Source organism: Protopterus annectens, chromosome 8.part1, assembly GCF_019279795.1.
Source record: "Protopterus annectens isolate FY-2018-M chromosome 8.part1, PAN1.0, whole genome shotgun sequence".
Taxonomy (NCBI): Eukaryota; Metazoa; Chordata; order Ceratodontiformes; family Protopteridae; genus Protopterus; species Protopterus annectens.
In genome coordinates, this window is record NC_056742.1 from 497303651 (window position 1) to 497322461 (window position 18811).

The window sequence follows — 18811 nt, forward strand, 5'->3', positions numbered from 1 at the left end:
TGCAGACCACAGAGTATGTAACTGTACTTTCTCCCCCATAATTTCCAAGAGCCTTGAAATTAAGGAATCCTTTATTGATTATGTCATCATGTGTTAAATTACACAACAAAGATATAGGATGTAGTACTTTACCTAACAGCGTTTGAATTTCTACATGTGTTACGGGATACTCTTTCTTGTCTTCATGGACATATATTACTTTTACTTCTTCTTGTCGTTTGTTTTATGTTTACAGACATATGGTTACTTAACATGTCTGATCATGCTACTAGAATCTAGTAGCCCTTTCAATTCCTTCTCATTCACCAAGACCATATCTTTGGTTAACTTTGTGGTGCAAATACAACAATATTTTGATTCTGCTGTTCTTGCAGCTACTTTATAATATTCTGTTGGTGCATCTCCATTACCAGCATGTTATCTAGAAATGTCATCTGTGTTAGGCACAACATTCTCACTACTAATTAAAATTGTTTAGCAATGTGCTCCCTGTTCCTGCATCTAAAATATACTATTTTCTATTCCACAGACATTTATACCTTCTTACTTATAGGCTAAAATTAAGAGTGTGCAGTTTTTAGACAATGGGCCAGATTCAATAAAGCCTATACTAAGTGTACACTGTTCTGAGTGAGCAGACAGCACAGACATAATGCCCACCTTCTTCCTTCTACTTTTAGTTTTGCTGCTGATATTCTTTCAGCTTTAAATACTGACAGGGATTTCTAAAGGTTACCACAAAGTGTAGACTACATGTACATTTAGCGTAATCTTTCTGAGTGACTAGAAAACAAAAAATGTGATAAGAATTTTATTGAATACATATCGTGTACACTTAGTGTAGGTTTTATTGAATCTGGTCCGGTGTTTTGTTAACTAGTGATCTTTCAGTTAAAGCACACAATTTGTTAGTACTCTTAGTGTCGCTCTAACAAGTCCTTTTACATAAATTACTTAGGAGTGCCTGTTTGAATTTTTCCAACTGCTAAAATTGCTATCATTTTACTTTTAGTGTTGATTTCTGGCCCTAAAAATAAGTATAGAATATGCTTTACAGCATACATTTAAGGTCTTACTGTTTTACTTGAAATGTCCAGTACTGAATTATTCCTGGGTTTCAAAAGACACACCAGCTACAGCAGGCAGTCCTTTTTTTACTTTTTGATAGCTCATATAGCTAATACCTTCCTTGTCCATATAGACCTCAAGTGTTTCCCTGTAGTCATAAAGAGAAAATGTTATCCCATTCAGGATATACCCAATTCTCCTGGGTGGCATATTTTTTAAAAAGCAACAAGGGATGTCTCAGAGTCATCATCTTTGTCCAGCTTCTTCATTGGTGGAGTGGATTTTGAGTGGTCAGCATGTTGGCTGTAATAGTCACATTTTCCTGAAGACTGGCTAACTGTTTATCAGTAAACACACAGCTCTGACGAGCAGCCACTGTAGGCCGACTCACATTTTTGTCCGTGAGGTTCTCCTTATCGGCAAAATATTTATTTCTTTACTTGTTTATTTATTTTTCTTTGTTGACCAAGAAAGTCCAACTTGGCAAAGTCCATTTTCATTGTACAACCAGGGAGAGAAGCTCTATCAGAGTCCCAGAGTCCTGTTATATTAACAAGTGAAGTTAAAGTCTCAGAATATGGTGTCCATATTTTTGAGATATACCAGGAGTAAGGTGTGTCTGCAGCCAAGTTATTAGACTTTAGATGTTTTTAATAAGAAATTATTGGCAGAGTGGAGGTCCCTTGAAGAAGAATAAGGCAGTAAGATATTTTTTAGTGTGGAACATTTATCTGGTTAATAAATAATTGTAAATTCAGATACTAATTGTATATGTTTTAGGACATTGCTTAGTTTGAGCCAGTTAAGTTGTCTCAAGACTTGGTTGTATGCATTGAGTTAGTGGCAAATTTAGCAATTATATTTAGCAAGGGCTAGTTTTGATTCAGGAGTAGTATTTAGGTTAGTTACAGTAGGTGATGCATGAAGGAGAGCTGAGAGTAGGTAGGTTGAGGCTAATGTTTGCTGTGCCATGCCTGTAAGGTATTGTTTAGATCTATACAGGGAGCCCAGCTTCTTTTTTATGGTTTGTAAAATATGGTAGTTAAGGCTGACATTTTTAGCAATGACAACTCCAAGGAGTTTACTGTTTATAACTATTTTTCTTTTAGTGTTGTTTGCTGATGCAATTAGGAAAGATTGCTTTTGATTGTGAAATTGTTTTGAGTTAAGAACATTAATTTCATTTTGTAAGGGTTAAGGTGCAGGCATGATTTTTTTAGCCAGGTTAATATAGAGGTAAAAGAAGTTTGAGAAAAATTCCTGGATTTTGGAGAGAGTTGGGTCTGCACATATTAATGCTGAATCATCAGCATATTGGACAATGCTTTTGTATTGTATAATGATGTTAAAGAGGAGGGGTCTGAGGATCAAGTATTGTGGGATTCCTATGGATACAGGTTGAAATGGGGAATAATCCCGGTGCCATTCAACTGCTTGTTTTCTTCCATACATACAGTTAAGGAACCGTGTAAGGAAGTATTGAGAAAGCCTGATGGAAGGAAGTTCAGAGAGTAAATGCTGATGTGATACAGGTTTGAATGCTTTAAATAAGTCTAAAAACATTACCGACATAAGTTTGCCATTATTTCTAAGTTGATTTACAGTGTTAGTAAAATGCAGTAGGGCAGTGGTTGTACAGTGATGGGATCTGAAATCATGCTGTGTTTTGAAAAGTGGCTTATTGGAACTGAGATATTGTTTGAGTTGAGTGTGGATACACTTTTCAAAGATTTTTGAAAGTGGAAAGAGAATAGTTATGGTGGGTCCGTACTTCTTAAAGTCAGGTGACGAACTCCCTTTGTGTAATGGAATATAGGAATGTTTCCAGATGTCAGGAACATGTTGTTCAGATATGGACCTATTTACCAGTACACAGATGGGGAAAGTAATGGCATTAGCAGTTAGATTTAGATATTCTGATGGGAGCTGGTCAGCAGCCATGGTGGTAGGTTTCAATTTAAGTAAAAGCTTTTTATAGTGCAGGTAGATACAGGGGTGAGGTTGACGTAATGGGAAAGATTTGGATTTGTTGATGGGAGAGGGACAGTAGTGGCAGGGTCAGTGTTAACTAAGGACAGTGTGGTCAGTATAAAGTAGTTGTCGGACTGGGAGGAGGCTGATTCAGTGCAGTAGTTGAGTAGGGGTGGTGGTTTGCCCAGAGAGTAGTAACCTATTTAGGGATGATCAGAAAAGTTTAGCTTTTTATGTTTGTGCTGAAGGTTATTATAGTAGGTTTGTTTATCCAGTATGATGCAAAAAAGTTTGGTAAGGTTTCTTAGGTGTCTAAATATCTATACTAAGTTTTGAGTCTTAATTTTGTTTTGTTAAGGTTAAGGAGCAAGCTTTGTCATGTTCCAACATTAGTTGTTTTATTTACTTAGTTAAGCATGGTGCAGGGTTGGGTTTGACTATTTTATTACAAACTGGGACTAAATCATTAAGGATTTTTAGGAAAATGTCATTGAAGTGGGAGACTACAGAGTCTACAGGTGTGCATTTTAACGTATTCCAGTTACAGTGTTTCAATAAGTTGTCTTTGTTGAACTTGGTTGAATTTTATATTTTATTGTACATAATTCATTTGTCTTGTCTGTTATAGCTTTTAATGGCATATGATTGTAGGTAATCACTTATGCCATCTGATAGGCATCTAGCTGCAGTTACTTTGTCTGGTTTACTGGTGAGCAACCTAGGGTTGACTACATGCTGGAGTTTTTGTTTAGTCTCCTGGATGATGAAATTAATTGAGTACAGCCATATAAATTCTCAGATATGGATTGTTTTTCTATTATTAATTTTTAGTGTTGCTAAAATGATCTTAGCATTGTTAAATTTTGGAATCTCTTCTTTAAGTATGATTATATTTAGGGAGTTTTATAGAGAATTGCAACTCCTGTTGCTCATTTGTTTGTCCTGTCAGTGCAGATTATATTAAATCCTGGAGGTGTGAGGCCATTTTCAGTTACTTCTGTTTTTAGCCAGGTTACTGTGTTGGGGAAGGGGACAGTCAGGTAGGCATGGATGCCATGGATTTTATCACACCTGCTTCACAGGCTCATATTTAACAAGTGAAAGTTATGCTTGGACAATAAATGTGCGTTAATGGTGTGGTTATTGGGTATGGTTTTGTCAGGATGGAGTTGCTGATGATGGGGACAAGGGTTTGGTAAATCTCTCCACTGATTAACTGAGTGGTGCTTTTCTGTAGGAAAATGTATAACCAAATAGGCTTTTGGTTTAGTTTTATTGGTGTCCTCATGATTGGATACTTTGGTTTTATATATTTGTAGCTAAATAGATCTATGGTAGATGAGTGATAGATGCTGGGTGATGTTGTAAGGGAGAGGTGGGCTGGGCATTTGTTGGGTAGATGTGTGTAGGTAGGTGAAGTATATTTCTGTATTAGGAAAGTGTTATAGCTGGTGAGAAAGGCTAGAAAGTAGAGGTGGGTGACTAAGAGAACATTAGATAATATCACGTTTAAATGTATAGTGTAGAACTGCTATAGGATATAATGGATTAAAACACTTGGAGTGTAAGTAAGAATAAGTTACTTTTCTTGGTAGAGTAGCTAGCGAGAGAGTGAATTAAGTTATATCAGCTCCTGTTGTTTGAGGATTATTTATTAGATGTGTGTTATGACTGGTTACAATTTACTCAAAAAAAAAAAACAAGTTCTGGTGTGTGTGTGTGTGTGTGTGTGTGTGTGTGTGTGTGTGTGTATCGGGGGAATGCAACTGTGTCTCTTCAAGTGGAATAGTTAACTAGAATTTTCCTATAGTTGCAGGCTGTGATGCAAGAACAGAAAACAATAGTTAAATCTGATAGACACAGAGACTAAATTATGCCCACTGCAATCACCTGCGGTGCAAGTCTAACAAAGTGCAAACAATGTCTTCCAATTAAGTGCAACTATTTACATTAAAATGTAAACTTAAAGTATACTATCCAAAACAAAAGTAAAATGATAAGCACATTTTTACATAATGTAATCTTACGCAGTTCACAGTTCAGATTCAGCACATGCAGACTCACAGTTCTGTTTAAAAGTCACAGTCTCTCAACAGGAGCAGAGCAGTCCTCCTGCAGTTCAAGACAAACTGCTGTAAGTCCAGCCATGTGTTTTCTGTTACTTTTTCTGTGTTTTCTGTTACTTTTTGTGCGTTTTCTGGTACTTTTTGTGCATTTTCTGGTACTTTTTGTGTGTTTTCTGGTACTTTTTGAGTACATCCTCAAGACTTTCTTTGCTGTTGCACAGATTCACAGCTTCCTCTGCTCATGGCCTGCTTCTTTAAATATCTTGCTGCTTGTATCACATATTGTATTCTTCATCAGAATTTCTCCTGGCAATATTCTGTAAATGTATTTCAATCTGTTGTGGGGGCTCCTATCCCTTTGTATATAAACTATACCCCAATCTATTGTAAAAAAAGTTTTAGCTATCCTGGGGCTTTTCTCCCATTGTATATAATTACTTGTCAACTATTGCAAATTGTTTTTATGTGTGTTTGTGGAGTCTTTCTCCCCAACTCATTGTAAAATATCTGTTATGTGACTTTTAAACCCCTTGCATATAATTACTCATCAACTTATTGTAAATTAATTCATTTGTTGTGAAGCTTTTCTCCCCTTGTACATAATTTTTATTTATTTATTTAACATTTGTTTACCAGGAAAATCTGACTGGACAAAGCCCATTTTCAGGAGAGACCCAGGGAGAAATGCTCTAGACACATGCCTTTGGAATGTGGGAGGAAACTGGAACACCAGGTAGAAATCCACACATACCCAGTGAGGACCTGCAGACTCCGCACAGAAGGCACCCCAACCAAGTATCAAACTGGAGAACCTCTTGCCGTGAGGTGACAAAAGAGTTGATAATGATAACCACTGCACCACTGCATTGCTTATAATTCCTTATTAACTATTGTTTAAATGTTTTTTAAATCTGTTGTGGAGCTTTTTTCTCGAGCCTCCACTGAAAATGGGCCATTGGCTCAGTTGGACTTTCCCAGTTACCAAAGGACAAATAAAGTAAAATAATAAATGACCCCCCTTCATTCTTCACTCTAAGCCTAAAAATCTCATTCCATGAGAAGCAAATGTTTCTGCCATTGTGGGCCTCAACTCCTGTTTCTAGCAACATTTCCCAGGTGGTTCACATTCCCTGGGCCAATTGGCAGAAAGCTTTACCAAAGTATGTTAGGTATGCATTCTTCTAGAATGTTTTTATTTATTTTATTAATATTTATCCTTTGTTGACTGGTTTAGTCTCACTAGGCTATCGGTTTCTTTTCAGGGGAAACCACAGGTGGTATATACACTGTTAGGGGAAATCTGGCCAAGCCATCAGGGAACTTCCCCTAGTCTTTACTTTTTTTGAAAATATAAAAGAAAAATAAATAAATATGGATTTGATACACATGGATATCATAAAATATTAAGAAAAGGAAATAAGCTGAGAATAGATAGAAGAGTTCGTTACGTTACAGAGAGAGGTTATTTGGAAGGAAAGACTTAATGAGATTATATTTAATGGGAAATATTTTTTCAGCAGTTACTAAAGAATAAAATGGTGGTTCTGGGTAAAGGACTGGTAATCAAGTAAAGAAAGCAAAGCTGGTTTTACTTCATTGTAATTGTTTTAAAAAATGTTGAAAATATGTATATATGTAAATAAGTAAATATATAATATTTATGTCAATAAGTTGCAAATACAATAAAAATAACAGACCCCTACTTTTTAGATAGGTTTTGTAGGATCTTTCACATTTACTTGAGCTACCACTAACCCAAGTAGAGGATGCCTCAGTTTAATGTTTCATCCAAAAGACGGAAGGTTCTTATCGTATTACATATTATATAAGCAACATGTCATATGCCATAAACATAATTTCTGACAGAACAAAGTATGCATTATGCCACACTAGATAGAGAAAAATGTAGATGGACACAGAACAGATATACTGTCAATGTGGCATTTCATTACAGCTTGTTGATATCTAGACTTTAAGGACTACAAATGGTGATGTACTGGTGTCATGTCATTACCCATATACTGACCAGTCAAGAAACTAGCACACCTGTCAACCTGTCAACAATGAAGTCACCCATTACAGTGCTTCAGTGCTTCTATTGTCTGTGACCTGAGGACAGAAATTCATTGCAGGTGATATTTGTAGTCAGTAATAAGTTAAAAGCTTCTTTTATGTGTTAAAATGCACCTTTATGTAGCCTTTTATAAAGTATAAGATGGCCTTACAGTTACTGCAAGGAATTATATATACATGGCCAAACTATGCAGTGTCTCGACTTTACTGTTTCTGCTCTTCTGCCTGTGTTTCCTGACAAGTTAAGCATCTTAGTTGAGAGCCTTAAAAGCAAAGTATCTAATAAGTATAGCCAGTCATTGTATGTGCGTGACTGACCAAAGTATCTGATAAGTATAGCCAGTCATTGTGTGTGACTGACCAAAGTATCTGACAAATATAGCCAGTCATTGTATGTGTGACCGACCACTCTAAATCATCTTTTTCTGGTTAAGAGGCACAGCACATGTACAAACTATTGTAAATGCAATTGTGTGGTTTGTTGTGTGATAAATGTAATGCTAGCTTTTATTTTCCCTAAACTTTTCCTTTAATTTTTTTTCTCAATATGATGTTTCTTCTGATGTCCAGAAGGCAGTTCCAACGTTGGAGTTCCCCAGACTGCGCCCAGGACGGCATAGATGGAAGAGAGACTGGGTTATTCCTCCATCCAATGTACCTGAAAATGACCGAGGACCATTTCCAAAGAAACTGGTTCATGTATGGATTCATATTTTCATAGTGAAACAGCATAATATTGTCTTGTTTTGATTTACTGGGTAGTATCACCTGTGCTTTGTAACAATCTAAGCAGACGTAATCTGCAGCTATTATAAGATGTATTGGGAGTGTCATAAAAATAACCAAGCCCTTTATTATATTTAATGCTTACATTTTATATTCTGAATAATATTCTCAGATAAAGATAGATTGCTTTAGATTATCTTAAATTGGAATGATACCATGGTTTGCAAAACATAGTTCAGGTCAAGGGTGTAGCCAGGCGCAGTCTTTGTACTCCGCTGAGTACATTTTCTTTCTGGGTATCATAGCAACATGGCTTTTATCAGGTCATACTATGCCTACAGCTGTCTAAATGAATGCCTTTAATAACAGATGCAATACTGATAATCTAAACACAGTATTTTAATAGTTTTAACTGGGAAACAGCTGAAGATTTTACTTAAATTTATTAAGTGCTTCGGGAGCAGCATTTTGAGAGGTGTCCATTTTTAGATGTCCAAGGAGGGGTGGGGGGTAGCACTAAGAGCTTGTGAGTACAAAGTGGAATTTGCTTGCTAGACCCCTGGTTCAAGTAAGATCTATCATGCCAAAGTTTCATTTTGGCTTTTTACAAAAATGATTATCTTGTGGGTTAATTTGCTATTCATTAGAAAATGGTGGGCATTAGAAGGGAAATGCAAACACTGGATCACCCTTTATGTAGGAGAAACAAGGACGGAAATTGCAGTCATTGTTTATTTTCAATATGTATTCAGTTAAAATCATTGGTTATCACTGAGCATTGTCTGGGGAGCCTGTTGGCTAAGCATCCTGCATTCATATAAATTCAGTCTTTGAGTTTTCAGGATTAAACAAGTTTACTTACAAAAAAAATGAAAAATTCAGCTTTTTTGTCAAAATATGGGAAATAAAAACAGAAAAAAAATAATCATCCCAGTTTGGCCTTTACTCAGCCATCTCTGAGGATAAATAGCTCTGTTTTACAGTTGTCCTGAACAAAACAGCACTAATAAAGGTTTGGTCTATTTATCAGAGCAAACAGATATTTCAAACAATTCTGCACAACTTCTTCAGCTTGCAAAATGACAGCCTTTATTTCTTCTTGACTTCATGGATGTCATCTGTACTTTTTTCCCAGCTTCTCCATTCATGACTAGCTTTCAACTAACTTCATCATCTCTTGAGAACTCCTGTGATAGTCCTGTCTCAACTCAGGAATGACGAATCTGACCTGACCCAGGTATTGGTGCTAATATAGCTCCAAAAGCACCTGATTCCCATTAACTTTTACTAAAACACTATGTTTTCCTTAGCTCTAGCAGACCAGCTTGTACTATAGGAGTGTGCTTCCCTGGGTCAGTCACTATGTTAGTGTAGGAACTGTCACACTGTTTGGTGAGTGGTGGTATAAAGGTAATACTATACTGCCTTGGGGCTGGGAATACTCAGACAGTGTTGCATTGCAGAGAGGGGTTACACAGACGCTACTTCAGTGCCTGGGGTTTGGGGGCTTTTAGATGCTACTGTACTGCCTGGGATATGTGAAGTTACCACTGCTAGTTGGGGAGAACTGCAGATGCTACTGCACTAATTTGTGGATAATGCTATCCTTAATTCACTGTCTGGGGACATGCAGGTAGCACCACACTACTTTGCAGATGCAGGTACTACTACACTGCCTGAAGGCTCATGTAGATAGCATATTGTACTAACTGGAGGCTGTACTTTTATTAACATACTACCTGGAGAGGAGAGTGCAGAAGTACTATTTCACTGTCTTAGGCTTTAATGATGGAGTCATCACTCAAGGTTGTAGTAGTAACCCCTTGCTGGAAGTATGCCTGAAGATGATGTGGTGTTAGGATTTTCACTGCACTCCTGAGTGTGCTGTCCTTCCAATGAGAAGTTATACTGGGGTCCCATCTTCTTGATTTGGTGGCAGCTCAGGTAAATATAAAAGATTCCATGGCACTGTTATTTAACACAACATAAAAACATTATTTACATATTTATACAATGGACATATTTATAGTTGCAAATGTACACATATCATTGTTATTCTAACATAATGGATCCCCACGCCTTCTTCCACAACTAGAATCTGATTTTATACAAAACATCTGACAAAATCCATTTCCCATTAAACAAACTGTTATTCAGTATTTCATGCCAAATATTACATAAAATAAATTCTTATCTACCCTTCTCGCACATTATTTCTTTTTAATCATATTCATAGTTGTAAAAACATTTTCTTCACACAGCTATTTCCTGAATTTCATCCGTCTTTTACATTTCAAAAAACATGCACTGTCTCCTCTTCCTCCCCACTAAATAAACACACTTTGAACTTTCTTAATGGCATATTCCACTTTACTTGTAATATATTTATTACTAGTCTTCAAAGGAAATCCTGACAGTATGCTATCTTGGTACACCACTTTAATCACTTCTGGTAAATGTTCCTATGGATTTACATAATAATATTACTTCATCATGTTATTATACCACATCGTTTTATCATCTGGTTTTATTTTCCATGTTAGCATTTTTTCATGATCATTTTAATTTCTTCATTCACATTGACAGAATTATATAAACTGGTTTCCCTCATGAGTAATCACATGTATTTATATGTATATAGATATATATATATATATATATATATATATATATATATATATATATATATATATATATATATATATATATATTATTTGGTAGAATTGTTTTTCCTTCAAAGTAACAGAGACTTGGTAATCATAATAACAGTGTGATATTTTTGAAATGGCTAACACAGCAGAAAAAAGTTACAAACTATCCTATCAATGAAAGAACATTCCGGCATGCTGAGAACTGCTTTTCTCAGGATGAACATGGCTAACACAGAATAAAACGTTACAGACTGTCCTATGAATAAAACAACTTTCTGCCTGCTAAGAACTGGTTTTCTCTGGACGGAGATAAGGATACAGACAAAGAATGGTTCAATACAGGAAAAGAACGTTTTCATCAAGAACAAAGTTTTAAAACTATAAAAGTGGTTGTGGAATACTTCCTTGGTGGACGTTTTGTTATCTGCGAAGCTGAGGAAGTGCAGTGTATCTGACACTGATCCGTGTTATAAAGAAAATGTTTTCTCGCAGTAGTGCTTGGTCAGTTTGTTTCAATAAATCTGTCAGCAATTATGGATATCCAGCTGTAGTTTGTGTAACATGTTGCTGTTTTCAATTTAACACACATATTCTTTTTCTTATTGTCATCTCCCAGAATGTTTTGTGCTTATATTTAGACATTCTGACTATTAAATTCTCATTCTGTTCTTTCTTTTACACAAGTTTAAAGAAGTAGAACAAACAACTGGATTAAGTAACCACAATACCTCTTCATCTTCACTCATGTGCAACACAACTCTTTTCACTTGGATTAATCTCAAAACTGATATGATAGAAAACACCTATTGTACAATTTTTTTTCATATTTTACTGGGATCATATAAACATTTGATATAAGTGCAATTTTTCCATTAATAGCGAATTCACCAGATAAGCCTCTTTCCTGAATGTTAATCTATGTGTCCTCCACAGAAGACATTTCTTTCATTTATTTTATCAACTCTTCCCATTGCATCATAGCTACATCCCAAATGTTATTCCTAGCAAAGATACTTCATTCATTCGTTCATTGAAACGTACACATGCCCAGTGTTCACCCCCCCCAAACCCTTACTTTGTGTCTTTATTTGAGGTTATTCCCATTTCCTTTAAGCATCCATTGGACAAACCTACACCTCCCTCTTCCTTATTTGGCTCTTATCAACAACTATATTGTCTGTGTATGTCAAAACCAGCAATATCACCCCCACGTTTGCATCACATATCTATAGTATCTTTCATTTTATAAGCTACTTCACTCACTATCACATTCATTGCAACTGCAAATAATATTCCACTCACAGGACATCCTTGTCTTATACCACACTTCATGCATATTTCTTTACACAGTCACCCATTTACGGTCACGTTTATTCTTTTATTCTGATATGCTGACATATACACTCTCCTAATTTTATCACCTATTCCAGACTTCCCTATAATATCCCAAAAAGCACCATGTTCTACCATATCAGATGCCTTGCTGTTATCACCTACCATAGGTTTCACATCCTCACTTTTATTTATAACATCATCCACGATGTCTTTTACAACCAATAATAATTCTCCCATCCCTTTTCTTTTATACCATATATAGTTTCTTCATTAATATCTATCATCCTTCCTCCTACTATCCTCAATATTATTCCCATAAAATGTTTATAATCCATGTTATTTTTGCATGACGGGTGTTCAATTTTTATTGTATTCTTCTCATCTTTCTTCCAGATAAAATTTAATATCCAGCTACATAACCCTTCATAACTAAACCCTCTGTCAACCATTTATTCAGTACATTTACAAAATATCATCTTTGTCAGTCCATTCATTTCTTGTACATTCCATACCTGATACCATCAGGGCCTGATACTGAATCAACATTTACTTCCCCAAGTATTCATCCAATTCACTATAATAATTTATTTTTCAAATTCTTGCTTAACTCATTCTGGAACTTTCTTTACTATCAGTTCTGTCTTATCTTCCTTCTTTTTAGTCTTAAACATACTTTCAACATGCTGCATTACAATACTCATAATTTGCTCTTGTGTTCTTTTTTACCTCGCCTTATATATTTTCAATTTTCTCTTTAATACTAATATTCTCCTTCATTATTTTATGAGACTATACAGATGCCTCATCTTTTGTAAATAATACCTCTGCCTAAATAGTAACACCTTACTTTCTCTCGATTTCTTTTATATATTTCCTTTTCTATACTGTATATTATTCTCTAAATTCTCTAACATAGTTCTATACATTGTCCCATATGCTTTACTTTCTCTTCCTTTCTTACATTACCTTACCTGAAAATGGACTTATTATACTTCTTTTTAAAGTTAGTTGACCACTCACACCCGTTCTTTCAGAAGTCGTTTATGTATAATCATCCTTCCTTAAGTCATAGCCTCATAGATTCATATCTGGGAACTAAGGTCGTGTGGCACGATGCCAGGGTAATCCTATGGGCTAGGCTTGTAAAGGCTCCAGAGCCATTAGCCTAGTGCACACCTATGAACCTATATGCTGTTACTAGGTTAATGTCCCAGAGGTCTTTCTAAGCCTAGCCAAGTTTTCATGAAAGAACTATAATGTCCTGGATCCAAATAGGACATTGAGAGCCAGGCATTTATAAGCTACCTCTGTCCGTAGGGGACATGAGTGCCAGACTCGGTGTAACTGCAGTACTTCCCAGTTTCCAATTTTAACCCTTCATTTTTCATTTATTCTTTTTATTCCCCTTCCTATTTTAATATATTCCCTTTCTTCCATCTCCTTCATCCATATTGTTAAATGGTGTGAAAAACCATCACAGTTTATCACCATCTGCTACCCCAAGCCTTCCAATATGAAATAATTAATTTCAGATCCAAATGAACCCCTACTGGAAGTCCACTGACCTTTGTTCTACATGACTAATCTACCATGTTATTACTTCATGTATTTTTACATCTTCCCCTTAAATCACAATTTAAGCCCCCTGCAATTATAATTTTCATGTTAACCACCACTTAGTCTAATGATTAAATATATTCTCTCTTTCATTACTAGTTATATAAGCATATAATGTTATAATTCTACAAACATGTTCTTGTCCAACTCGCATCCACAACAGTTAATCTTCCCATCCTTAACAATGTTATTTTCAGTGTTTTGTTTACACAACACACAGACACTCCAGAACAACTCTCACTTCCTAAGTTTCATATACTATTTCCACCCCACAATTATTTGGTTCGCTGTAGTTCTTCACTTATCTACACCACTCTTGTGGACTCACTTTTTTCATCCTGCATTGAGACAGTTAACTGCTTGTCATCTGGATCATCTGACAGACAGGAATCTTAATCTGCATTCTGATCTGTATCATCCGACAGACAGGAATCTTAATCTGCATTCTGATCTGTATCATCCGACAGACAGGAATCTTAATCTGTCTTCTGATCTGTATCATCCAACAGACAGGAATCTTAATCTGCTTTCTGATCTGTATCATCTGACAGACAGGAATCTTAATCTGCGTTCTGATCTGTATTATCCGACAGACAGAAATTTTAATCTGCGTTCTGATCTGTATCATCCAACAGACAGGAATCTTAATCTGCTTTCTGATCTGTATCATCTGACAGACAGGAATCTTAATCTGCGTTCTGATCTGTATCATCCGACAGACAGAAATTTTAATCTGCGTTCTGATCTGTATCATCCAACAGACAGGAATGTTAATCTGCTTTCTGATCTGTATCATCTGACAGACAGGAATCTTAATCTGCGTTCTGATCTGCATCATCCGACAGACATAAATCTTAATCTGCGTTCTGATCTGTATCATCCAACAGACAGGAATCTTAATCTGCGTTCTGATCTGTATCATCTGACAGACAGGAATCTTAATCTGCATTCTGATCTGTATCATCTGACAGACAGGAATCTTAATCTGCATTCTGATCTGTATCATCTGACAGACAGGAATCCTAATCTGTGCTCTGATCTGTAACATCCGACAGACAGGAATCTTAATCTGCATTCTGATCTGTATCATCCGACAGACAGGAATCTTAACCTGTGTTCTGATCTGTATCATCCAACAGACAGGAATCTTAACCTGCATTCTGATCTGTATCATCCGACAGACAGGAATCTTAATCTGCATTCTGATCTGTATCATCCGACAGACAGGAATCTTAACCTGCGTTCTGATCTGTATCATCCAACAGACAGGAATCTTAACCTGCGTTCTGATAATCGTTATTGAATGAATTTTCTCCACATTCTCATTTCTACCTCCAGACTGTCTTTAGCCATTTTCATCCCCCCCTCCATGTGCTGCTACTTCTATTAGGCCTTTTCTGTGTTGCTGTAGGAGACCTCCAGCGCCATGTAGCCCCTCCAAAGAGCAGGGGTTCTTTATTGATAATCATTGGTTATGTACATTCTTTACATAGCTGATATACACATTATTTACAATTATTTACATCTTTATACAGTGTACAGCAATTTTATGTTATTAAGCACTCCCCTGTCCTTTTTTCCAAAGCCAATAATCTTTTTTCTTTAGAATTTCTGCTAATATCCATTTTGCGTTAAATTTGACTTCATTAAGTCTCTCCACCCATATTGTCCATATAATATAAAATATTATTCTATCAATTTTCTTCACATCTTTTTGTTTTATCTTCTCGTACTATCCACATTCCAATATATCCATATTTATATGTTCTACCATTTCCAAATCTTTCGAAATTTTATTTTTACATATTTCTTCCCATAACTTCTTTGCTCTAATACATTTCAAAAACATGTTCTGTTGTTTCAAGTTCTCCACAATGAATACATATCCCCCTGGATTCACTAAGCTTCTGTGCAGGAATAACTTAGTCCTGCATGGAAGCGACCATCTAAGTACTGCACGGCAGCACACCATGCATATTTATGAATATGCCTGTGAACCTCAACTAACACGGAGCCATGGACGAGTACAGGGTGAGCATCAGAGAGCAGAGCTCTCACAATATACATGCCCCTGCACTCAAGAATTGCTGTTAGGCAATTAAAATTATTGAGAATGCTAATAGCACCCCAAACACATCAGGATAGCAGTAAAATATACAGATGCACGCAGAAATCCAAAGCAATATATTAAATCGGTCCCTCCATTTGTCCCCCCATCATTTCAGGGTTTGCCCAGGGTTTTCACTCCAAGAGGTGGAGAGCTATGCCCACCATGAAGCAGAAAGCTGACAAAATAACAGGTGTAGTAGTAACCAGGATATAGTGGAGTGCATAGATAAAAGAACACTTACAAGTATTTTTTTTTATAAAAGCAATAAAGTTTAACCATAGCTGCATGGGTGTGCCGGTTGCTACACATAGTCCAGCTTAAACAGCACAAGAAATTAAATAGCAAGTTTCATGCACTAGAAGCAATACTGCAGTAATGTAGTGAGTAGAGCGTATGCTTTGGGAGCAGTCATCATGGTTCGATCCTCACCGTAGCAAATTCTGATTTTACATGTGAAAGCAATTCATAAACATTTTTTTTTGTGTATAACCTACTAAATAACATATATTTGTGAACTGGAGTACTGCATTAAGTGCAGATGTGAGGTGTCATTGTAATACAGTGGTGAAATCCCCAGATAAACACAAGTGCCCCATACAGTATACTTACACATGAATCAGCAGGCTTCCCAAAGTAGGGCAGTGGAAGGTGTAGTGACTGTGACTGGCCTCAAAAGCATTGATCCCTGCACACAAACACCCACTTGACAGTACTGAGATTCAAACCCCAAGCTAGCTATGTATTGCTACTACAATATACAGCATTTATTGCACGTGCCATGGACCTTATATGGTTAGCCCTCCTCCAAAGGTGTATTTCAAGGTGAGTGAAATCAGCAGGCTTCCCAAAGTAGGGCAATGGAAGGTGTAGTGACTGTGACTGGTCTCAAAAGCATTGATTCCTACACACACACACACACACACACACACACACACACACACACACACACACACACACAACAGTACTGAGATTTAACCCCCTACCTAGCTATGTATTGCTGCTACAGTGTACACACACACACACACACACACACACACACACACACACACACAACAGTACTGAGATTTAGCCCCCTACCTAGCTATGTATTGCTGCTACAGTGTACAGCATTTATCGCACGCGCCAAGGAGCTTATAGGGTTAGCCGTTCCCCAAAGGTGTATTTCAAGGTGAATGATAGCAGCAGGTTAGCTGCAGTAGTGCAATGGGGAGTGCAGTGTGTGTGAATGGGCCATAAACCATTCGTCTGGAAGCACACACGCAACACGCAGTCACACACAGGTTTACATCTGACAGGACCATATATACAATACACATAGGTTACCCAGAGGCAGGGCTCATATTTCTGGTCATTACCCCTTCACATTCTGGTTTATGAGCAGGTTTGTAGTCACCCATTCCTGTGTTTGCAGGCAGGGATAGTATGTGCACACATCAGAGTTTCAGACTTCACACACTCCATTACTTCCATGCTTCCACCCCCCCCCCTCATTATTCTATTCTCTTCCTAACATTATGCAAATGATATCTGATAAGTATGCTTATAGTTATCACTTCATCCCAGCAGTATTTAGGGGTTGGTCCACAGTTCATGCAGTAGAGGACATGGTGGACATGGTACTGGGATTGGTCAACATGGCCTTGCATTTGTGTTCTGTGGACTGTGTTATGTTGTTATTTGGGAGTCCATGAATTAACATACAGTGGCAGTAAGGAGATGTGAATTTACATCAAGAAATGAAAGGTTAATATTGACAGCCCAAGATAGTGGGCTGTGTACCCACTAGTTTACTAAGTCCATTGAACATGTGGGAGAAACAGACGTATGTAGGTTTTGTGGAACCACGTTGGAAACAGTTACACACCTTATTGCTGGTTGTGATGCTCTAATGGCAGAGGGACTGTGTACTGAAAGGCATAATAATGTGGCGAGATTGTTACACTGGGGATTGTGCAAACAATGTGGTATCGAAGTGGCTGAAAAACATTGGAAACATGAGCCACAGAGAATCATAGAAAATGATGAAGTTTTTATCACATGGGATCACCCAATACCAACAGTCCAGAAGATGGATGCTAGAAAACCGGATATAGTGGTCCAAGAAAAGAAGACAAAAGTAGCATTGATCATTGAAATTGCCACACCTGGTGACTACAGTGTCTTGCGTACAGAGGGACACAAAGTCATAAAATACCTTGATCTGCAGGCAGAAATGAGAGCCATGTGGAAGAAAGATACTCATACAGTTCCAATAGTAGTAGGAGCAACTGGTCTTATAAAAAAGAATTTACAATCATATTTAGATATGTTACCAGTTCATGTAACACCGTACGAATTGTAGAAGGAGTCATTACTGGGCACAATGTGGGTGCTGCGAAGAGCACTTTTGGCTAACATCAAAAAGTGAAACAACACTAATTTCATGAAATTTAAGTGTATTTTGACTTAGGAAAGGGGTCCATTCCTGTCATAGTATTAGAAACCCAAAAGACTTGGAGAAATTTTCAAAACACACTTTATTTGCTTTAATAACTACAGCAGGCATAATAATAAGAACACATTATTACAACAATAAATGAGTTGATCTTAAGCATTACTACATAAGTGATCAAAAATCATAACCTATATACATAAGTGCCAATGTGTACAAGGAAGAAAGGGAAATGCTACACAAAGTGAAAACTGCAAATACTAGATTTAAAAGGTAGTGTAGATACAACGTCTACCATACTGCAATTCACCCCCCCCAACTAACAGAGTATTGAAGAAAGGGGGGATCAAGAGACAAAAACATCCATGGCCAAGGTCACAAAGGGGAACCTACACCAGCGGCAGGGAGATCTGGTTAATAGAGTTTGTAGTGAGCAAGGGGCGTGGAGTGACATGTGGGTAGTGCTCATTATTCGTCAGTCAAAAGAAGAAAAATAAAATCCCATAGTTCTTGGTATGAAGCTCGTTTGTGGGGATTAATTATTAGCAGTTTTTGGGAGGTAATATATTTAATTGCCAGATTCTTAAAGTCCCTCCAGGACAGCTTGGAGCGGTCAATCCAGTGCTCGGTAATATAAAATTTTATTAGAAGACAGAGTGTAATTAGGGCTCTAAGTTTAAATTTAGGTATGTTAAGGCTGGTAATGTGTAGTAAGGCCATTTCCCAGGATAAGGTAGATTTATGGTAACCCATTTTGTCCAGC

At 36.9% G+C, this 18811-nt stretch overlaps 1 protein-coding gene across 1 annotated transcript in view; it reads left to right on the forward strand.

The window, feature by feature from the left end:
• Nucleotides 1-18811, forward strand: part of LOC122810419 (B-cadherin-like) — a 766834-nt gene that overhangs the window by 253940 nt on the left and 494083 nt on the right. Inside the window, exon 4 of the mRNA XM_044082031.1 lies at nt 7749-7877. Within this exon, the coding sequence (XP_043937966.1) occupies nt 7749-7877 (129 nt within the window). The remainder of the gene's footprint in view (nt 1-7748; nt 7878-18811) is intronic.